At 45.9% G+C, this 22101-nt stretch overlaps 1 protein-coding gene across 8 annotated transcripts in view; it reads right to left on the bottom strand.

Annotated features, from left to right (window-relative positions):
* Window positions 1-22101, bottom strand: part of LOC112247022 (dmX-like protein 1) — a 53260-nt gene that overhangs the window by 7897 nt on the left and 23262 nt on the right. For 2 of the 8 annotated variants that reach the window (XM_042320309.1, XM_042320310.1), the window contains exons 16-35: window positions 21709-21808; window positions 21480-21599; window positions 21143-21364; window positions 18924-20627; window positions 18646-18756; window positions 18196-18365; window positions 16743-16840; window positions 16466-16631; window positions 15914-16190; window positions 14796-15808; window positions 11178-11369; window positions 10613-10689; window positions 9297-9418; window positions 8320-8571; window positions 7876-8063; window positions 6043-6194; window positions 5860-5945; window positions 5431-5632; window positions 3977-4094; window positions 3549-3611 (exon numbers count right to left, since the gene is read on the bottom strand). In XM_042320309.1, the coding sequence (XP_042176243.1) occupies window positions 3549-3611; window positions 3977-4094; window positions 5431-5632; window positions 5860-5945; window positions 6043-6194; window positions 7876-8063; window positions 8320-8571; window positions 9297-9418; window positions 10613-10689; window positions 11178-11369; window positions 14796-15808; window positions 15914-16190; window positions 16466-16631; window positions 16743-16840; window positions 18196-18365; window positions 18646-18756; window positions 18924-20627; window positions 21143-21364; window positions 21480-21599; window positions 21709-21808 (5433 nt within the window). Of the gene's footprint in view, window positions 1-3548; window positions 3689-3976; window positions 4095-5430; window positions 5633-5859; window positions 5946-6042; window positions 6195-7875; window positions 8064-8319; window positions 8572-9296; window positions 9419-10612; window positions 10690-11177; window positions 11370-14795; window positions 15809-15913; window positions 16191-16465; window positions 16632-16742; window positions 16841-18195; window positions 18366-18645; window positions 18757-18923; window positions 20628-21142; window positions 21365-21479; window positions 21600-21708; window positions 21809-22101 lie in introns of those variants that run through there. The other 6 variants (XM_042320312.1, XM_042320313.1, XM_042320314.1 and 3 more) reach the window with 6 other exon arrangements.

The raw sequence follows: 22101 nt of genomic DNA, 5'->3' as shown, positions 1-22101 counted from the left end.
AGAAACTCTGCAGAGAGGAATGGGATTAAGTCCCCAAATACAGGTGTGGAAAGCTAGTAGCATCATACCCAAGAAGACATGAGGCCGTAACCACTGCCAAACAAAGTACTGAGTAAAGGGTCTGAATAGTTATGTAAATGTGACATTGTTTTTTTATTTGTAATAAATTAGCAAACAATTCTAAAAACCTGTTTTTGCTTTACCCTTATGGAATATTGTGTGTAGATTGCTAAAAATAAATAAAACATGTAATCAATTTTAGAATAAGGCTGTAACTTAAAATGAGGAAAAAGTCAATGGGTCTGAATACTTTCAGAAGGCACCGTGTGTGTGTGTGAGATACATACATAAACTCAGCAAAAAAAGAAACGTCCCTTTTTCAGGACCCTGTCTTTCGAAGATAATTCGTAAAACTTAAAATAACTAAACAGATCTTCATTGTAAAGGGTTTAAACACTTTCCCATGCTTGTTCAATGAACCATAAACAGTTAATGAACATGTACCCGCGGAATGGTCGTTAAGACACTAACAGCTTACAGACGGTAGGCAATTAAGGTCACAGTTTTAAAACTAAAGAGGCCTTTCTACTGACTCTGGAAAACAACAAAAGAAAGATGCCCAGGGTCCTTGCTCATCTGCGTGAATGTGCCTTAGGCATGCTGCAAGGAGGCATGAGGACTGCAGATGTGGCCAGGGCAATAAATTGCCATGTCCGTACTGTGAGACGCCTAAGACAGCGCTACAGGGAGACAGGATGGACAGCTGATCGTCCTCGCAGTGGCAGACCACGTGTAACAACACCTGCACAGGATCGGTACATCCGAACATCACACCTGCGGGACAGGTACAGGATGGCAACAACAACTGCCCGAGGAACGCACAATCCCTCCATCAGTGCTCAGACTGTCCGCAATAGGCTGAGAGAGGCTGGACTGAGGGCTTGTAGGCCTGTTGTAAGGCAGGTCCTCACCAGACAAACCCACCGTCGCTGGACCAGACAGGACTGGCAAAAAGTGCTCTTCACTGACGAGTCGCGGTTTTGTCTCACCAGGGCTGATGGTCGGATTTGCGTTTATCGTCGAAGGAATGAGCGTTACACCGAGGCCTGTACTCTGGAGCGGGATCGATTTGGAGGTGGAGGGTCGATCATGGTCTGGGGCAGTGTGTCACAGCATCATCGGACTGAGCTTGTTGTCATTGTAGGCAATCTGAACGCTGTGCGTTACAGGGAAGACATCCTCCTCCCTCATGTGGTACTCTTCCTGCAGGCTCATCCTGACATGTCCCTCCAGCATGACAAAGCCACCAGCCATACTGCTCTGTTCTGTGTGTGATTTCCTGAAAGACAGGAGTGTCAGTGTTCTGCCACAGCCAGAGAAGAGCCTGGATCTTAACCCCATTGAGCATGTCTGGGACCTGTTGGATCAGAGGGTGAGGGCTAGGGCCATTCCCCCCCAGAAATGTCTGCGAACTTGCAGGTGCTTTGTGGAAGAACGGGGTAACATCTCACAGCAAGAACTGGCAAATCTGGTGCAGTCCATGAGGAGGAGATGCACTGCAGTACTTAATGCAGCTGGTGGCCACACCAGATACTGACTGTTGCTTTTGATCCCCTGCTTTTTCAAGAACACATTATTCCATTTCTGTTAGTCACATGTCTGTGGAACTTGTCTCAGTTATTGAATCTTATGTTCATTCACATGTTAAGTTTGCTGAAAATAAACACATTTGACAGCGAGGACGTTTCTTTTTTTGCTGAGTTTACATACATATAAATAAATAAAGTGCCAGTCAAAGGTTGACACACCTACTCATTCCAGGGTTTTTCTTTATTTGTACTATTATTTGTACTATTTTCTACATTGTAGAATAATAGTAAATACATCACAAATATGAAATAACACATATGAAATCATGTAGTAACCAAAAAAATGTCAAATACAAAATATATATTGATTGTTTTAAGATTCTTTAAAGTAGCCACCCTTCGCATTGATGACAGCTTTGCACACTCTTTGCATCCGCTCAATGAGCTTCATGAGGTAGTCACCTGGAATGCATTTCAATTAACAGGTGTTAAATGTTAATTTGTGGAATTTCTTTCCTTCTTAATTTGTTTGAGCCAATCAGTTGAGTTGTGACAAGGTAGGGGTGGTATACAGAAGATAGCCCTATTCGGTAAAAGACCAAGTCCATATTATGGCGAGAACATATCAAATAAGCAAAGAGAAACAACAGTCCATCATTACTTTAAGACATCAAGCTCAATCAATGCCGGATAATTTGCAGTCACAAAAACCATGAAGCGTTATGATGAAACCGTCTCTCATGAGGACCACCACAGGAAAGGAAGATCCAGAATTATCTCTGCTGCAGAGGATAAGTTCATTAGAGTTACCAGCCTCAGAAATTGCAGCCCAAATAAATGCTTCACAGAGTTCAACACATCTCAACATCAACTGTTCAGAGGAGGCTGCGTGAATCAGGCCTTCATGGTCAAATTGCTGCAAAGAAACCACTACTAAAGACACAAATTAGAAGAAGAGACTTGCTTGGGCCAAGAAACACGAGCAATGGACATTAGACCGGTGGAAATCTGTACTTTGGTCTGATGAGTCCAAATTTGAGAATTTTGGTTCCAACCGTCTTTGTGAGACGCAGAGTAGGCGAACAGATGATCTCTGCATGTGTGGTTCCCACCGTGAAGCATGGAGGAGGAGGTGTGATGGTGCTTTGCTGGTGACACGGTCTGATTAATTTAGAATTCAAGGAACACTTAACCAGCATGGCTACCACAGCATCCTGCAGCGATACGCCATCCCATCTGCATTGTGCTTAGTGGGACTATCATTTGTTTTTCAATAGGACAATGACCCAACACACCTCCAGACTGTGTAAGGACAATTTGACCAAGAAGGAGAGTGATGGAGTGCTGCATCAGATGACTTGGCCTACACAATCACCCTACCTCAACCCAATTGAGATGGTTTGGGATGAGTTGGATAGCAGAGTGAAGGCAAAGCAGCCAACAAGTGCTTAACATTTGAGGGAACCTCTTCAAGCATTCCACGTGAAGCTGGTTGTGCCTAGATTGTGCAAAGCTGTCATCAAGGCAAAGGGTGGCTATATAAAATATATTTTGACTGAACACTTTTTTGGTTACTCCATGAGTCCATATGTGTTTTTTCATAGTTTTGATTTCGTCACTACTATTCTACAATGTAGAAAATAGTAAAAATAAAGAAAAACCCTTGAATGAGTAGGTGTGTCCAAATGTTTGACTGGTATTTTCTACATTGTAGAATAATAGTGAAGATATCAAAACTATGACCGTGTTTTTATGAATTTCATGATATAATCTTGAAGTCAAGTTAAAAACAGAAAACGCGGACATGGAAGTGGACGCGGAAATAGATGACATTTTCCCAGCGTAAAACACAGGTGTCAATTAAAAACAGGAAAAAAACTGAAATGATTTTACTGGTCAATGAGCATGATAATTTTACAACCCATAAACCCCCACCACCAAAATTATCCAAAGCAGTACCTGGTTACAGCTAGGCTCCTCCATCCCTGAACATTTGTCATTTTCATTGAGGTCCTCAACCGACTTAATTATTTGAGAAGCCCCCAAGACATCAGACAAAACAATGTGATGAATCATGCAGAGTCAACAGGAAACACAATCTAGAATTAGACGGTTAATTATCAGGGTTTAAGAACAATATTATTCACCAGAAATCCACAAAGTAAAAGGCAATTAGGATATAAATACAGGAACCATGCAAAACAAAAGCACAAATGCGTCAACTGGGATAGAAAAAGTTAATGACACGCTCTCTGGGACTAGAAATTATGTTTTAGGTATTATTCAATGGGAGATGTTATTTAGTGACAGTGTGCAATGTGTCAGTGCTCAGACTGCTCAGCTGTCTGCATGCGGTGGGTGGGTGGGTGAAGTGGAGCGGTAGCTACCTCGTTTTGGTTTCGTTTCTTGGTGAAAATATTGCGGATGAACGTTTCCTGCACCTCTTCCTGTTTGACCAGGTACTGCCACAGCCTCTTCACAGGCAGGGCAGAGTGGTGACTGGACCTGTAGCCACACAACACTCCCCTCGGTTATACAGCTCACTTACAAAAGGCATTTATGACGTTGTGTGGATCATATCAGTGTGTACCGAAAACCTACATTTACAGCAGTGGTCACTAACCTTTTCGGAGTCAAGATCACTTTCGATGTCAAAAAGCAAGCCTAGATCTGACACTCAGATTTATTTAGAAAAGGACTTGTAATGCGCATATGCAACATTAACTTAATAAAAACAGTTCTGTAGGAAGGTTTTGTGCAGTAGGACTGATACATTCTCACAGCATATTGACTATGCTTGGCCTGCCAATATTGTTCTTCTCAGACCATATTATATTTTAAAACTCAATCTTTTATAACAAATTAGATCATTTGTTGTATCAGTTGGGAGGCACAGCTGAGAATAAATTGAAATAATTAGCTTTTTTATTTTACTGGACTGATTGTCAATCTCAGTGGTGGGAGAGAGAAGCAGAGGGTTCATCCCTCACTGCCCTCTCTTTTTCTCTGGTGAAACTGACCAGAGAGAGGAGACACTGTGTTCCTCCTGACGGCCCAACTTGAGACACACCACATTATTTCTGTCTCATGCACAAATTCATGTTGTTCCTATGACCAGAGAAAGTGAAATATCCCTTGGTATTAAAATATACACGACAAGCTGCTAATAATTAAAAAAATTGGCCCATCGATACACTTGGCTACTCATGTACTGCAGCTGCAGTGCTGGTTGTAGCGTGAGTGGAAGTAGCGAGAAACACGTTTTATGTTCTGTAAAAGTGCTGAATAAAAACAGTGTTAACAGTGTTGAATAAAAACATAAACATGAAGTCACTTATAAAAACAGCAGCTCTTTGCTGTATTGTTTGACAGTCTCTCTCTGGTCGTGGTTTTAAAAGTTATGAGATCTCACGTAAGCTAGTATCAAACTCTACTGTTGGGTCGTGAAAGCTGTAGGCATGGTATTTTGAGCTATCTGACTGGCCAGAGCAGTAGGTACACTTGATTTAGCTCTCCTGGTCCATCTGGTAGGCGGAGTTTGTCCCTTCAGACAAATGAAATGGTTCAAAATGGGAACACTTCGCCTACCTAGCGCAGAGGGCCTCTGAATCAAGTGCACCTACCATCAACCTCGCAAGACGAATAGAACAAAAAAAATAGCGCCGCAAGGCTTTGGGGAACAGCATCGTTGGCTTTTCTACAGAAATGCGCCCTGATGATCGACTAGGAATGCGCCCTGATGATCGACCAGTCGAATGCAATTGACCGGTTGGTGACCACTGATTTACAGAATGTTATGGCAAACATATCAATATACAGAGAATTCCTGTTTGGCACTCACCTGAAGGGTGTGTTGGAGGGCTCAAACAGGGCTTTGTGTCTGAGGATGGCGGGGCCCGAGGCAGCCGTCTCGTCCAGAGGGTGTGTGGAGATGTACTTGGAGGGCGGCCCCCCGAAGATCTCCAGCCTCTTCAGCAACACCTGCTCCCAACGCTGGAGGGTCTTCAGCACCGCGTGACACAGAGGAGAGCCCACAGGTAGATCTAAGAGAAACACACAAACACTAGGTGACATTAACAACAGTACATTCAGAGACGTGAGACTTCACAAAAAGGGCAGGCAGTTATCTAAAAGGGAGTCTGGTTCAATATCACAAAATCCCTCTCTTAGTTTGGACTTCACAAGCACTAATGCTTCCAACTAAAATTGTCTCCACAAATATACATTAGTCCAGTGGTTGTGAAGGCTAGTTGTCGTTAGTGTACGGTACCTAGTAGGTCGTGTCCTGCCATGGGGTAGAATGACTTCAGGTTGCCTAGGACCAGCTGGACCATGGCCAGACGCATCAGACACCAACTGGACACACACACACACAAATCACCATTGTTATGTCTAACCATCACTGACAAGAGTAACGTCCATTTGCTTTGATAGTGCTGCCCACCGACTGTACCTGTAGGAGTTGGGATTGGAATGTTCTCGGCTAGGAGAGTTGGGGTCAAAGTCTCCAAACTCGTCATCATCATCATCATCATCCTCGTCCTGACTGCCCTGGCTCTCCTCCGATTCGTACTCCACCCTGCTCTCTGACGGAGGGAGGAAAGGCTGTGGGAAGAGGAGGAGAAAACACTATAAACACAGACATACAGTTGAAGTCAGAAGTTTACATACACCTTAGCCAAGTACATTTAAAATCAGTTTCACAATTCCTGACATTTAATCCTAGTAAAAATTCCCCGTCTTAGGTCAGTTAGGATCACCACTTTATTTTAAGAATGTGAAGTGATTTATTTCAGCTTTTATTTCTTTCATCACATTCCCAACGGGTCAGAAGTTCACATACACTCAATAAGTGTTTGGTAGCATTGCCTTTAAATAGTTTAACTTGGATCAAACATTTTGGGTAGACTTCCACAAGCTTCCCACAATAAGTTGGGTGAATTATGGCCTATTCCTCCTGACAGAGCTGGTGTAACCGAGTCAGGTTTGTAGGCCTCCTTGCTCGCACACACTTTTTCAGTTCTGCCCACAATTTTTTCTATAGGATTGAGGTTTGGGCTTTGTGATGGCCACTCCAACAAACTTGACTTTGTTGTCCTTAAGCCATTTTGCCAAAATTTGGAAGGATGCTTGGGATCATTGTCCATTCGGAAGACCCATTTGCGACCAAGCTTTAACTTCCTGATGTCATGAGATGTTGCTTCAATATATCCCCATAATTTGCCTCCCTCATGATGCCATCTATTTTGTGAAGTGCACCAGTCCCTCCTGCAGCAATGCACCCCTGCAACATGATGCTGCCACCCCCGTGCTTCCCGGTTGGGATGGTGTTCGTCGGCTTGTAAGCCTTTCCCTTTTTCCTCCAAACATAACGATGGTCATGATAGCCAAACAGTTCTATTTTTGTTTCATCAGACCAGGGGACATTTCTCCAAAAAGTACGATTTTTGTCCCCATGTGCAGTTGCAAACCATAGTCTGGCTTTTTATATGGCGGTTTTGGAGCAGTGGCTTATTCCTTTCTGCACGGCCTTTCAGGTTATGTCGATATAGGACTCGTTTTACTGTGGATATAGATACTTTTGTACCTGTTTCCTCCAGCATCTTCACAAGGTCCTTTGCTGTTGTTCTGGGATTGATTTTCACTTTTCGCACCAAAGTACGTTCATCTCTAGGAGACAGAACGCATCTCCTTCCTGAGCGGATGATGGCTGCGTGGTCCCATGGTGTTTATACTTGTGTACTATTATTTTTACAGATGAACCTGGTACCTTCAGGTGTTCGAAAATTGCTCCCAAGGATGAACCAGACTTGTGGTCTTGGCTGATTTCTTTTGATTTTCCCATGATGTCAGGCAAAGAGGCACTGGGTTTGAAGGTAGGCCTTGAAATACATCCACAGGTAAACCTCCAATTGACTCAAATGATGTCAATGAGTCTATCAGAAGCTTCTAAAGCCATGACATCATTTTCTGGAATTTTCCAAGCTGTTTAAAGGCACAGTCAACTTAGTGTATGTAAACCTCCGACCCACTGGAATTGTGATACAGTGAATTATAAGTTAAATAATCTGTCTGTAAACAACAGACTTGCCAAAACTATAGTTTGTTATTAACAAGAAATGTGTGGAGTGGTTGAAAAACTAGCTTTAAATGACTCCAACCTAAGTGTATGTAAACTTCTGACTTCAACTGTACATACATGTTAGAATGAGCTGAATGACTGGGTATTTTAGAGGGGCATGGTTTAAGTGAACTATGAACCTGGAAGTGTACACTACTACGGTACCTTTGCGATAAAGTAGTCCCAGATGCTGAGCTCCGGGGGGACAAAGTGCTCTTTGAAGATGGAGGTCTCTTGCTCCACCACAGGGCTGGTTGGGCTGGGGGTCTCTGGCCCCTCTCTGGAGGCACTGCGTGGCGACGACGACAGCAGCTTGAAGCGCCTGGGCTTCCTATCGAACTCCTCATTGGCTGCTGAGACAACCACACACATGCCATATTTATTGGACATACTGGACTTATAATATTACGGATAATATTGAGACGAACAAGAGCTGCAGTGTGTGTAGACTGTTGTTCCAGCCCAGCTGTAATACGCCTGATTCAACCAATCACAATCTTCAACAGATCTTTGAATCAGGGGTGAAGGCTGCCCACACAGCTCCGAGTTGCCCACCCTTGCGTTACAGTTACATCAGCCTCTACATCTGACGAGCACACACACACACACCTGGAGGTGACATGGCCTTACTGGGCTTCTCTGTGATGGGGGTACGCGCCCCCCCTCCGAACACAGCCACCCACAGCTTGCTGTTGAGCGGGTGGGCCACGATGCGGAACAGCTCGTTGCTGGAGTGGGTGGCCAGGCCGTGCACAAACAGGCTGAGGAAGACGGCCGTCAGGATCTCACACAGTAACACGGCCAGGCCTGGCTGGCTCTCCTCACCAGCAGAGTTCAACAGGCGGATCAGGGTACTGATACCTGACACACAGAGACCGTGAGGGAGTGCGAGTGAATGAATTGACTAGAATTAAAGAATCACTTTATTCAAAAAACCACATTATTTCAGTATGTTGTTCATTAGTCCACTGTTGATATAGTCCCAACAAATGTTTTTTTTAGATGGAGCACTTTTACTGATGTAAAAGGCATCACACTTTTTTGCTTTTTAATGAAAGAACAAAATACTAATTAACAAAATATTAACTAATCGTAATTAACAAAATACAAAAATGTGTTTGTGTTTAAAGTGATCCTTTAAAAGTTGTATGTTTAGGACTGTGGTGTTAAAGGGGCAATCTGCAATTGCTACATACATTTGACTTCTACATTAATACTATGTACCCATTGATTTTTGAAGAATATTATTTAGAAATGCTTCATAAGATTAGTTCAACAATCGTAACCCATCAGAAGCCAAAATAGATTTTTTTTCTTCCAATGTTTGTAAACAAACACTATCGCCTCAAGCCATGGTTAAAACTGTCATGTTGATCTCATGGATGGTCAGTCCTTGCATCCCATAGCTGTCTATGAATTTGAGAGTGGTTACATTTGTCCAGACCCATCCCTCAGCGGGGTCTACACTTTGTTATTGTTTGAACTGCAGATTGCCCCTTTAATGTAGCAATCAAGCAATGGTTCTCCAAACAGGGTACAATTTCTGTGAAATTAAGTGAAAACTGGTGGAAGTAAAGTGGGATTACCTGGCCACTGTGCTGGGTGGGTGTTGGGCAGTACAGTCTCCTCCATGCTCACAGTGCGTACCGAGTGGTGCTGGAAGGAGAGGATACTCTGGTACACTATCCCAGTGAACTGGTTCACATGGCTGGGAGGAGAGAAAGACAAGGAAGTACACACACTCAGTCATTTAGCAAGAAGGAAGGGGACGGTCCATTAAACAAGGGATTATCAACCAGGGGAAACGGCGACGTGTACATAGACCTATATGGAGCGGACTGTAAATGTTTTAACTTCTCTGAATCCAGAGAACAGCAGACCCATTTAACACATAAAACACTAATACACTGCTGTGGCTCCTCACCCTCTGGTTACAATAAAGAATTCAGGAGATCTATAGATGAAGCGCAGAAGTGTATTCTGACATCAAAGAGCCTTCTCTAGATATTTAATGAGTTGGGAGGCAGCACAGAGTTCCATCTCTCACAGGGGGGATATATAGCTCTCTCAACATGATGGTTCTATTTCAGTATACTGACGGGTATATTAGAGTGCATTGTATATCTACTAAGTCCTCTATTAAGCTTGCATGAAAGAGCTGATTCCTGTCACATAACACAGAATTGAGTTACTGGAAGTGTACAGGCTAAATCTGCAATATTAGAACATAAAGTGCTTCTTTAGTGGACAGAGCAGGTTGAAAAGGACCGTGAAACTGCAACAGCCAGCGTTTCGAAGCCTTTCACATGTTCGCCAGATGGAATCACCTACCATGAGTTGAATTTAGAGTCAACGTTTCAACAAACCTCTAACACGACTGCGGCGTGAGTTTTCATTAGCATAACAAAAGGGGAGTGTTGAATTAGAAAAAGCTAATTTAGTCGGACTGCACCGCTTCATTCTCCACACAAGAGGGGGAACTGTAGGGCACGGCTCAAAACAAAGTCCTTACTCATTTACAGATCTGTGAGCTTTGAAATGCCAAGGTCAGGCGGAGGGCCGGGCGCAGTCACGTGATTCCTATTTTAAGGTCATTCAACTATTAGATGAGACAAAGAAGAAAGCCTTTTCTCTACTTTTTAACGTCATACACTTTTCTCCTAGGTAGTAGTACAGCTGTTAAGAGAATCAAAAAACAGGACAAGGTTTTAATGATCATTATCCCAACATTATCATACACATACACTGACAGGCAGATTCTCAAAATCAGATGCATGGTGCAGTTGAAATGTCTGAACCATTGCCTAATGTGCATTTCCCAGCATGCTGTTGGTTGTGAGCCGTTCTAGTACAGAGATCAGGAGCACAGATCAAAGTTGGCGGTGTTAGGATTCAGACTAACCTGTGGTTGTGGCCGTCGCAGAGACACTGGTATATGCAGGCGGACAGCGAGGCTGCCAGTGTGTGCATCACATAGATCTGGGAGAACAGGAGGTATGAGACACATTAGGAGCAGCAGAACAGCACCATCAACTCACCTTATATTACCAGTGATATCCATCTATCACAATATCTCCACTAAAACACTTCTGATAAGATATGACCCCTGTCAAATTCACAGCACATTACCGCCCCTGTCAAATTCACAGCACATTACCGCCCCTGTCAAATTCACAGCACATTACCGCCCCTGTCAAATTCACAGCACATTACCGCCCCTGTCAAATTCACAGCACATTACCGCCCCTGTCAAATTCACAGCACATTACCGCCCCTGTCAAATTCACAGCACATTACCGCCCCTGTCAAATTCACAGCACATTACCGCCCCTGTCAAATTCACAGCACATTACCCCCCCACATCCACCCCGCACAACCAACACAAGTACCACTCTGATCTCTCAACATGCTCTTTGTTTGGAGCACACAGCATGACGATAGCCTTGGCTGGTGCACGTGTGTCTGACCTCGTTGTTGACGACGTCTGGGTGTGGAGGGGAGTCCAGTGCGTTGATGGTGTGTAGGATGTCGTGGGTGAGGTTGGTCAGATGGACGATGGGGTTGGCCACAACTGTCTTGGCACTGGCAGTGCAGGCCAGCAGGAGAGGAATGGAGGCGTGGTGCAGGTAGGGGGCGACGGCTGACTGGACACCGTCATCCTGTGGACATAGAGTAGCGTGGCGTGAAGTGTGGCTCCAAGACTAACAGACAAAATACATAAACAACAACTGAGCTGGATCTGTCTGAGCTAACTCTGTGTGTGTGTGTGCTGAGCCATATGGCAGACTGAGCATTTACCACTATAACATTGTTTTTGACCCCCCCCCCCACACACACACACTTTTTATCTGAAATTATCATCACCCATCACTCATATAACAGTTTAAAATGTTTTGAGCTAGTAATGTCAATATTTATCTTTAGAAATGAGCTATGACATACATAGACCGTTTATGTAATGCAGCTTTGGATTTCACCCTTCTCAAAAACAGGGAATTTCACCCCCATTTGGAACTTTACAGAGAGCCGCTCTCTTCTCCCGTTCTGACCAGTGCATCTTGCAAAAATGATTGCTGTCCTTGTTATGACATTTCATTTTTACCCTGTTCAGTTAAAAATGACCAAATGCACTGATTGTTTGAAGCAGAACTACCAAAAAAATATATTTTGTATAGTGAACCTGGCAATCGAAAAGCCCCAATCATCAGTTAAATGTGCAATCAGCAGCAAGATGAGAGTTGTGTCCACGATGGTAGACTACACAGCCATGCTGGTAAAACACAATTTTCTACAGTGCATTTGGTAACAATGACATTGACAATTACATTGGTTGTCCCTAAAGCCTATGATTTATTATTGCAAAAGCCATTTTCCAAACATCTGAATGCTGAAGGTGTGGGGCAGATATAGCCTACACATATTGAAGCAGGGATGGGGGACGGCCTACTTCTCGTTGGAGCGAGAAGCTGCTTCTCCTGCACTGTGCGCAGTTATCTGAATTTTAGATCAATGTCAAATGCAGTTACGGGTATAAAAGTTCAATAGGCTGAAGGAGAGGACGCATCAACTCAGTCACAACATGAGGTATTTTCGTAATAAGGCAGGAAAAATAAGGAACAAAACACGTCAACGAACAGCCGATTCGGTTTTATTACCGATTAATGCTTTACTTGGATCAGTTTGGGATCCGCGGACCGATGCATTCGCATCTTAAACATTTGAACCAGTAAACGATGCGTATCGGCAAATTTTTACATCCCTAAAAAGAAGATGCAACAGAATTACATCCTGGCTACTATTCTGCGGTTCACTCATCAGATCAGATGCTTTGATGTCAAACTTAAAGTAAGTCATCTCAGACAGAGGCGTTACTGTCGTGTGGTATGACAGGAGCATCTGATGTTCCAAACGCTCCAGAGGAGAGCAGTGTTTGTGTGTTCCTGGTTTGGAGACTCCATGCTTGTCTCCCTATAAGTAGGACGAGACGTCAGGAGAGAATTGGAATCAGTCTTGTCTGTCAGACAGCCAGCCACTCACTACAGAAGTCACTGATTCCAACCATCAGCAAAACCCCAGCCCGGCAAACGCGAGGCTGAAACAAAATGGCAAGCTCCCCTTTCTTTGCATCAGCTTTTGTGTTGCCCTTCCTTCGTATCCCTCAGAGAACTTGCTGTCAAGTACTGAAATGCAAGAGCCTTTTTCTTAGTCTTGTTTACAACAAAGATACTTTTTTGTTAGAAGAGTTTTAATGCTGCACTGAACAAAAATATATATAAACGCAATGTGTAAAGTGTTGGTCCCATGTTTTGTTAGATGAAATAAAGTATCACAGAAATGTTTAATACGCACAACAAGCTAATTTCTCTCAGATTTTGTCCCCCAAAGTGTTTACATCCCTGTTAGTGAGCATTTCTCATTTGCCAAGTTAATCCATACACCTGACAGGTGTGGTATATCAATAATCTGATTAAACAGCATGATCATTACACAGGTGCACCTTGTGCTGGGGACAATAAAAGGCCACTCTAAAATGTACAGTTTTGTCACACAACACAATGCCACAGATGTCTTGAGGGAGCGTGCAATTGGCATGCTGACTGCAAGAACATCCACCAGAGCTGTTGCCAAAGAATTTAATATTTATTTCTCTACCATAATGTTGTTTTAGATCATTTGTCAGGAGGTCCAACCGGCCTCACAACCGCAGACCATGTGTATGGCGTTGTGTGGGTGAGTGGTTTGCTGATGTCAACATTGTGAACAGAGTGCCCCATGGTCGCGATGGGGTTATGGTATGGGCAGGCATAAGCTACGGACAATGAACACAAATGCATTTTATCGATGGCAATTTTAATGCAAAGAGATACTGTGACAAGATCCTGAGGCCCATAGTTGTGCCATTCATCCACCGCCATCACCTCATGTTTCAGCATGATAATGCACAGCCCCATATTGCAAGGAACTGTACAGAATTCCTGGAAGCAGAAAATGTCCCAGTTCTTCCATGCCCTGCATACTAACCAGACATGTTAGCAATTGGGCACGTTTGGGATGCTCTGGATTGACGTGTACGACAGAGTGTTCCAGTTCCCGCCAATATCCAGCAACTTTGCACAGCCATTGAAGAGGAGTGGGACAACATTCCACAGGCCACAATTAACAACCTGAGAAACTCTATGCGAAGGAGATGTGTCGCCCTGCATGATGCAAATAGTGGTCACACCAGATACTGACTGGTTTTCTGATCCACGCCCCTACCTTCTATTTTTAAGGTATCTGTGACCAACAGATGCATATCTGTATTCCCAGTCATGTGAAATCCATGGATTAATTGATTTCAATTGACTGATTTCCTTATATGAACTGTAACTCAGTAAAATCTTTGAAATTGTTGCATGCTGCGTTTATATTTCTGTTCAGTATAATTATAAAACTGGGTGGTTGGAGCCCTGCATGCTGATTGGCTGAAAGCCGTGGTATATCAGACAGTATACCACAGGTATGGCAAAATTTAATTACGTTGGTAACCAGTTAATAATAGCAATAAGTCAACTCGGGGGTTTGTGATATGGCCAATATAGCTATGATCCTTATTGATGTCACTTGTTAGATCCACTTCAATCAGTGTAAATGAAAGGGAGGACACGGGCTAAAGAATGATTTTTAAGCCTTGAGACATGGATTGTGTATGTGTGCCATTCAGAGGGTGGGCAAGAAAAAATATTTACGTTTCTATAGGGTATGGTAGTAGGTTCCCAGGTATACTGGTTTGAGTCAAAAACTGCAACGCTGCTGGGTGTTTCATGCTCAACAGTTTCCCATGTGTATCAAGAATGGTCCACCACCCAAAGGACATCCAGCCAACTTGACACAACTGTGGGAACCATTGGAGTCAACATGGGCCAGCATCCCCGTGGAACACCTTGTAGAGTCCATGCCCCGACCAATTGAGGCTGTTCTGAAGGCAAAAGGGGGTGCTAATGTTCCTAATGTTTTGTACACATTATATATGGCTATTGTATCCATTTGTTACTCATTTTAATAAGATTGACAACATACAGTGTGTGCGTTGGTGTGTGCTGTACCTGTTGGGACTCCTGAAGCAGCAGGATGAGTTCCATGCGCACCGAGGCCAGGCCTCCTCCGTGGGAGCCGTGCAAGCTGCAGTAGCTGAGGAACATGCGCAGGAGAGGCTGGTTGCTCTGGAGCCAGTGTCTGCGGGTGCGCTGAGCCTCACCAGGGTGGGCCTGGGCCTCCTCCTCTCCACCCGGCCCTGCCATTCCCAGGGCCAGCTCTGGCAGGCAGGGCTTGTAGCTGCAGCACCTCTGCAGGGCCACCACCTCCCTCTCCAGCCACTGGCACAGCTGGTAGCGAAGCTTCCCTCCGTCCAGCTCGTAACCCGTGGACAGAGTCCGCAGCTCCGTGGTCAGGATCTTTAGGCAGGCGCTGAATTTGAGTTGAGCGGCCAGGATGTCCTCAGAGGGCATGAGGAAGTCACCCTCGTCCAGCAGCATCTCCGTCAATGGAGAGATGGCGTCTTGAAAGACGCTACTGGTGTTGTCGGCACTCTTCATGGCCAAGCCCTGTGGTTCGTCGTCGTCCTCCTCTTCCTCCTCCTTGTCGCTGTCCCATTTCAACTCCAGGGCTTCATCCTGAACCGACACAGAGGGCTGGCCCCAGTCAAAACTCAGCACAGAGTCCGATTGGCTATTGGACAAGCTGTCTGACACAGACTCGAAGCCGTTCAACGCGGGCTGAGACCAGTCCAAATCTGACGCCTGTTCCTTTTTCGTCTCGCTCAGGTCGGGGTTGGTGGTATCGTCCTGGGGGAGCTTGGATCTTTTGACGACTTTGGGCATTTTGGAGAGGACCTCCAGGGCCAGCATGGGGCAGCCGGCCTGCAGGTGAGCGTAGGCTGCGGTGAAGAACAGCCTCCTCTCCACCAGGCTGATTGAGTTTGCCATGCGACCCTCCGCTGTCAGACCCATCCTGGTCTTCTCAGACGAGCCAAAATGGCGGCGCAGCAGTAAGGGATGTGTGCGGAGGTAGGTGTAGAAGTTGAAGACCTCCGGGCTACAGAGGGACGTGGACGAGGTACCTGCAAATCACAGCTCTGTCATTTCCCCAGGCATTCACATCATCAATTTATCTTTAAAATAATCAAACGTCAAATCTAAGGGAAAAAGCATCGTTCTCTTACTACTACCTGGTTGAGTTGTGTGGCCAGCCTGAGTAGAGGACACTAGGTTTGGGGCAGCAGGCTGCTCCAACAGAGTATCCAGGGCCCGGCTGTAGTCCTCCAGCACCCAGTAAGCCGTGCTACGCAGGAAGGGGTCCTGGTGGCCGGGGAGCTGGCGGTCTTGGCCCAGCACGTGCCTCTGCAGGATGCGTTTGTAGGTGGAGGACGTCTCAAACTCGGACTCATAGAGCCGGGAGATCACCAGGGCCAGCTGCAGGTCCTGCATCTTCTCCAGGCAAACCTGTACAAGGCAGGCCAAACCTCATCCAACAGTGTTGAAAGCATTTGCAGTAGCAACACAGAAAAATACCTCACAGGAATATCAAATAAGGTCACCTCTACCCTTTGCATGGCCAGATGTAATTTGTATCAATGCTCAAAGACACAACTTTGTATTTAATTATATATATTTTTTAAAGAGAGAGCTACCTCTCTCCTGAAAATCTTTGTATGAAAAAGGTGGACCTCATATCTACTGTAGCTGCTGACAGCGAAATTAGGACATTTTTTTTATACCTCCACTGCGTCCTTGAGGGAGCCTGCCAAAAGAAAGAAGGCTGCAGAGTGCTGGAAGCGCTGCTTCCCCAGCAGAGAGAAGGCGTTCTTCAAGGCAGCCCTCCTCCACCTTTCCTCACCGAAGTTGTTGCTGAAGAACGCAGTCATTTTAGCATTCTTCTGAGACCTTGATGGAACAACACACGTTGGCATTAGACTATCTGTAATGTGAAATAATTGTTTCAATCTTTTCAGGGGATATGGGAAATTATATTCAAGAACTTCTCAAAGACGTTACCTGTACAGTCCCCAGACCACCGCTTTCTTTTTCATAGCGAGATAGAAGATGGCGGCGTCCAGAGGATCGTTCTGCCTTTGAAAAGACGCTTTTGCGACCTGATGAATAACGGAGGTAGAAAAACACATTTGTATATAGGTCATTCCACATTCTCTGATTTATATTACTGAATTCTGTGTTGCAGCAAAATCTGACTCTGTTCTCCTTTTGTATTTCAAAGGCAACCAATAACTCTTAACTATCTATCTATCTATCTATCTACACACGTTCAAAAGTTAGGGGTCACTTAGAAATGTCTTTATTTTTTTTAAGACAAGCACATTTTTTGTCCATTAAAATAACATTGAATTGATCAGAAATACAGTGTAGACATTGTTAATGTGGTAAGCCATCACTCCTGTGTTCCAATGGCACGTTGTGTTAGTTACACAACACAATGCAACACAGTTGATCCTGACTAGTCTCCCAGTCCCTGCCGTTGAAAAACATCCCCACAGCATGATGCTGTCACCACCATAATTCACTGTAGGGATGGTGCCAGGTTTCCTCCAGACATGACGCTTGGCATTCAGGCAAAATCTTTGTTTCATCAGACCAGAGAATCTTGCTTCTCATGGTCTGAGAGTCCTTTAGATGCCTTTTGACAAACTCTAAGCAGGCTGTCATGTGCCTTTTACTGAGGAGTGGCTTCCGTCTGGCCACTCTACCATAAAGGCCTGATTGGTGAAGTGCTGCAGAGATGGTTGTCCTTCTGGAAGGTTATCCCATATTCACAGAGTTACTCTGGAGCTGTGTCAGTGTGACCATTGGGTTCTTGGTCACCTCCCTGACCAAGGCATTTCTCCCCCGATTGCTCAGTTTGGCCGGACAGCCAGCTCTAATAAGAGTCTTGGTGGTTCCAAACTTCTTCCATTTAAGAATGATGGAGGCCACTGTGTTCTCGGGGGACCTTCAATGCTGTAGAAATTTTTGGTACCCTTCCCCAGATCTGTGCCTTGACACAATCCTGTCTCGGAGCTCTACGGACAATTCCTTCGACCTCATGGCTTGGTTTTTGCTCCGACATGCATTATCAACTGTGGGACCTTATATAAACAGGTGTGTGCCTTTCCAAATCATGTCCAAATCAATTGAATTTACCACAGGTGGATTTTGAGTCACATAGCAAAGGGTCTGAGTATTGATGGAAATGTCATATTTCAGTTTGACATTTTTTATAAATACGCAAACATTTAAAAAAAAAAAAAACTTTTCGCTTTATGGGGTATTGTGTGTAGATTGATGTATTATTCTTTTTTTTAAATCAATTTTAGATTAAGGTTGTAACATAACAAAATGTGGAAAAAGTGAAGGGGTCTGAATACTTGCCAAATGCACTGTATGTATGCATGTATATATTTATTTAAAGGGAGGAAAAATGATCGCAATAGGTATATGGGACACATGTGCTCACTTTTTCTATACACCTCCGGAGTTTATTGGTGCTCCTGAGCCACCAGCCCATGCCCATGGCGCGGAGCTCGGGCCAGGTGGGGTCTCCTTTCTGCAAGGCAGGTAACATGTGGAGCAGCTCGTCCTCAGCCTCGGAGTGGAAGGCCCAGGCGTAGTGACAGGTGGACAGACCTGGAGGACCAAACACAGGTTGTCAAGACAATCAAACATCACACTAGTCTACACAGCACCAGGCTGGAGGAACTAGAGTTGTTTGACTATGTAATAATGTTAATTTACCCACATTGATTTAATTTATATGTATTTTTTTTACAAAAATAGGCTAATCAGCATAGGTCAGCCATGCAGGAATTAAACCCACAAGTCTAGTGTTGCAACAAGAATCATGTTCTAGCCATCTGAACCTCAGTGGGCTGCTGTGCTCAGTTGTGTTGAGTTCAGCCCTGCCTACCTTGGTGAAGCAGCTGAGCGCGATGGGCAGGAGGCAGGGTGGTCAGCAGGAACGTATGGAGCCTCACAGCCAACAGGAACTTCAGACCGCACTCATCCAAAGTTTCTCCACCTAGTCAATGGAAAGAACATGACCATCTGCAGTATTCCTCCTCACAGGCCTTCTACTAGAATAAAACAAATACACCCCCTTTGTTCACAGTAGTCCATTGAACAACATTTTGTAAGGAGAATGACTATAAAAGGACAGTTTGTGTTGGGTTAAATGAGATACAGTACCTTTACCCCTGCTCTGGCTCTCCCGGATGTCAGTGCTTGTGGTGGCGATGGTGTCAGCCAGGGCCATGAGGGACATCTGCTCCATGCGGGTCAGGCCCGGCAGGCTGGAGTGGAGCAGGTGGCTGGACAGAACCTGGGCGTGCTCTGGCCCAAAGAAGGTGGGGCTATATTGAGACAGGTCTATGACCTTAGCACCGCCGTCCTCCTGGTCGCTGTCCATATGCTCCAGGTCGTCCACACCCACCCCGCTGCTCTGGAAGAGCTCATCGTAGGCGTCCGTCTGACTGGACCCGTGGCCACTGTCTCCACTCAAGCTGGCCACCTTGTCCTTGGGCTTGGGGGAGCAGTCCTCGTCGGCCGCCAGCAGCGCGTACAGGGGCAGGGGAGGGATGGAGTCAATCTCTGTGTAGTCCGAGCTCTCGCCCTTGCTGAAGAGCTTGGGGTCTCTGGAGGTGCTGCCGCCGGCGCTGATGGTGCGCGAGCGGAGACGCTTGTCTTGGTTGGTGCCGTTGTCTTTGAGGGCCACAATCTCCCCGGCAATGCATTTGACGAGGTGGGAGAGGATGGCCTTGGCCCGCCGGACCTTCCCCAGGTCCATGAGCTCCAGCAGCTGTACCGGGTGGTACTGGGGCAGGGTGGGGAACAGGTGGTGTGCTGCCTCAAACAGCCCGTAGTCCTCCATCTCCGCAGGCAGGTCGTACACTGTCCTCTTCCCACTCAGCTTCTGGGCCAGGCTGGTCATGGACCTGGTCAAGCTCTTCTTGGGAGGAGTGGGGTTCAGGCCCTCCTCATGGCTCTGTTTCATTGCAGCCAGGAGAGATGACACGCTGCCCATGTCTGTGGTGGTGGTGTTCGAGGCCGTGGACTTGGCCAGGGCCGGGGGCTGCCACTGGGAGTACACGTGCATCTCACAGTCCATGCCCACCACCAGGATGCCGTCTCTCACCCAGGACAGGGAGACGGGGATGGGCAGGGAGCCTTCCACGGAGGAGACCAGGTCCACGGAGCGCAGGAGGACCAGGCGGGAAGAGCTCTGCTCCCTGGGGCCCTCAGACAGGCCCAGTTCAGGAGGTTTGCCAGAGAGCAGGCCATACATGTAGAGTTTGGAACCAATCCCCACAGTAAGAATGTGGGAGCCGTCCTCCCTGGAGACCCAGTCCAGGTGGACCAGACTCTTACCAGAGGTCCCCAGGCAGTCGTCATTGGGCAGATAGATGTCCAGGTTATTATTCTCCACATTCAGGTCCTTGACGCCACTCTCCATGTTATTGTTGTTGTTACCAGTGGGAGTGGAGGCATCCAGGACGAGGGTCTGCTCTAGCACCCAGTGGGAGCCACCTGTGGACTCACACTGGAATAACCCTACATGGACCAGTGGTTCCCTGACACCCTGCTGAGGGTTAGGGCTCAGGTGGTTAGGGCTCAGGTGAGGGCTAGGGTTGTGTCGGTAGGCCACTGCAATGCGGCTGGTGTGACAACAGCTGACCGTGACTGGTCTGCCTGACACGGTCACGGCACTGCTGTTGCCCAGCCCCTCCTCCACCAATAGAGGCCATTCCTCCCAGGTGTACGTCAGCTCCTTGGTGTCTGGCTCCACTGCAGCCACCCTGCACCTCCAGAACCTCACCTTCCCGTCTGAACAGGAAGTGGCCAGGAGATAGGGAGCGCCACCTGCCGGCTGCAGGGAGGACGCGCTCAGATGACCTGGAACAAGAACAATCATTGGTTAGTTAGTTTAGCCATACTTCCTGGGTAGGCTTGTACACTTGCGGCGGCAGGTAGCCTAGTGGTTAGAGTGTTGGGCCAGTAACCGAAAGGATGGTGGATCGAATCCCCGAGCTGACAAGGTAAAAATCTGTCGTCTGCCCCTGAACGAGGCACTGTTCCTAGGCCGTCATTGTCAATAAGAATTTATTCTTAACTGACTTGCCTAGTTAAGTTTTTTTTAAGACACAAACTCAATACAATTGACTTAAGCTATATCTATGCTGAAATATAACAGTTTGATGCCAGCAAAGTAACAAAAATGCATCCACCCCCCAAAACCTTTCCAAACAAAGGGCTGTTAATGATCTCTTATCCAATTTCAGTTGAACTGGTTCCATTCTATAGAATTAGCCAACTTTGTGAGTTGATTACATTCCTGTGGAAGAACAAACAGGATTGTCCCATTATACAGGATAGGAGGGCAGTGTGACTGTGGTTCAGTTCCCTCTCACCTGCTGAGGGCGTGACACTGATCACCTCAACACCATCTGGAAGAGCTAGCTCCTGGCTGTACAACCTGTGAGTGGCCAGGGTGAGGCGACTGGCACTCTGCAGGTTGGACGTGCAAGGCTTGTTCTTCTGGGCCGAGGGGGAGCTGAACGTCTCAAAGCTAAAGGAGCTGTTCATTGGCGACGAGGTCATATTCTCCTTTTCAGGCAGAGCGCCGGTCTCGTCTGTAAAGACACATAAAAACAAATACGTTTTTTTAGAGCCAGGTTAAAGCTGGCTGGCTGGCACACAATGCCCAACAATGCTGTAACATAGAAATGGATCCTTGAGGTCACACACCCATAGTGATTTGGCCAGCTGCCAGTTGCAGGTGCCACATATGCAGGAAAGACCTGCCAGTCTGGGTGAACTCTACCACCACCAGGAAGAAGCGGGCGGAGAAGCCTGGCTGGCTGGAGGCTGCAGGAGCAAAAACAAAACAAACACAAGAACACGTACATCACACTGAATGAGATGGCCTGGAGAGTAAAGTGAAGGTTATATTAGTGAGTGTCTCCCCTAATCCTACCAGTCTCTATAGCGGGAGCTTCCTGAGTGGCTTCTCTCCGCTCACTGCCCAGAATCAGATCCTCTTCAAACACATGCAGCAGCTGAGTCTCCTTTCCCTGCTGCAGAACACACATTTTGCAGTTATATTTTTTGTCATTTAGCAAGACGCTCTTATCCAGAGCGACTTATAGTAGTGAGTGCATACATTTTTATACTTTTTCAGTTGGTAGAGCACCATACTCTACCAACTGAGCTAGACAGGACACACAATAGGACAGGATATACTTTGTCACCGAGGGGAAAAGTGTCTTGAACAATTAAAGAGTGCTTCCATACATAAATACATAGAATCTAACCATGCATAATCATCATCATAATACACACACACACACACACATACAAAAAGTGAATT

This window comes from Oncorhynchus tshawytscha, linkage group LG04, assembly GCF_018296145.1.
Source record: "Oncorhynchus tshawytscha isolate Ot180627B linkage group LG04, Otsh_v2.0, whole genome shotgun sequence".
Lineage (NCBI taxonomy): Eukaryota > Metazoa > Chordata > Actinopteri > Salmoniformes > Salmonidae > Oncorhynchus > Oncorhynchus tshawytscha.
Note: the sequence above shows the minus strand (reverse complement) of the source record. Positions and strands in the feature narration are given on the sequence as shown.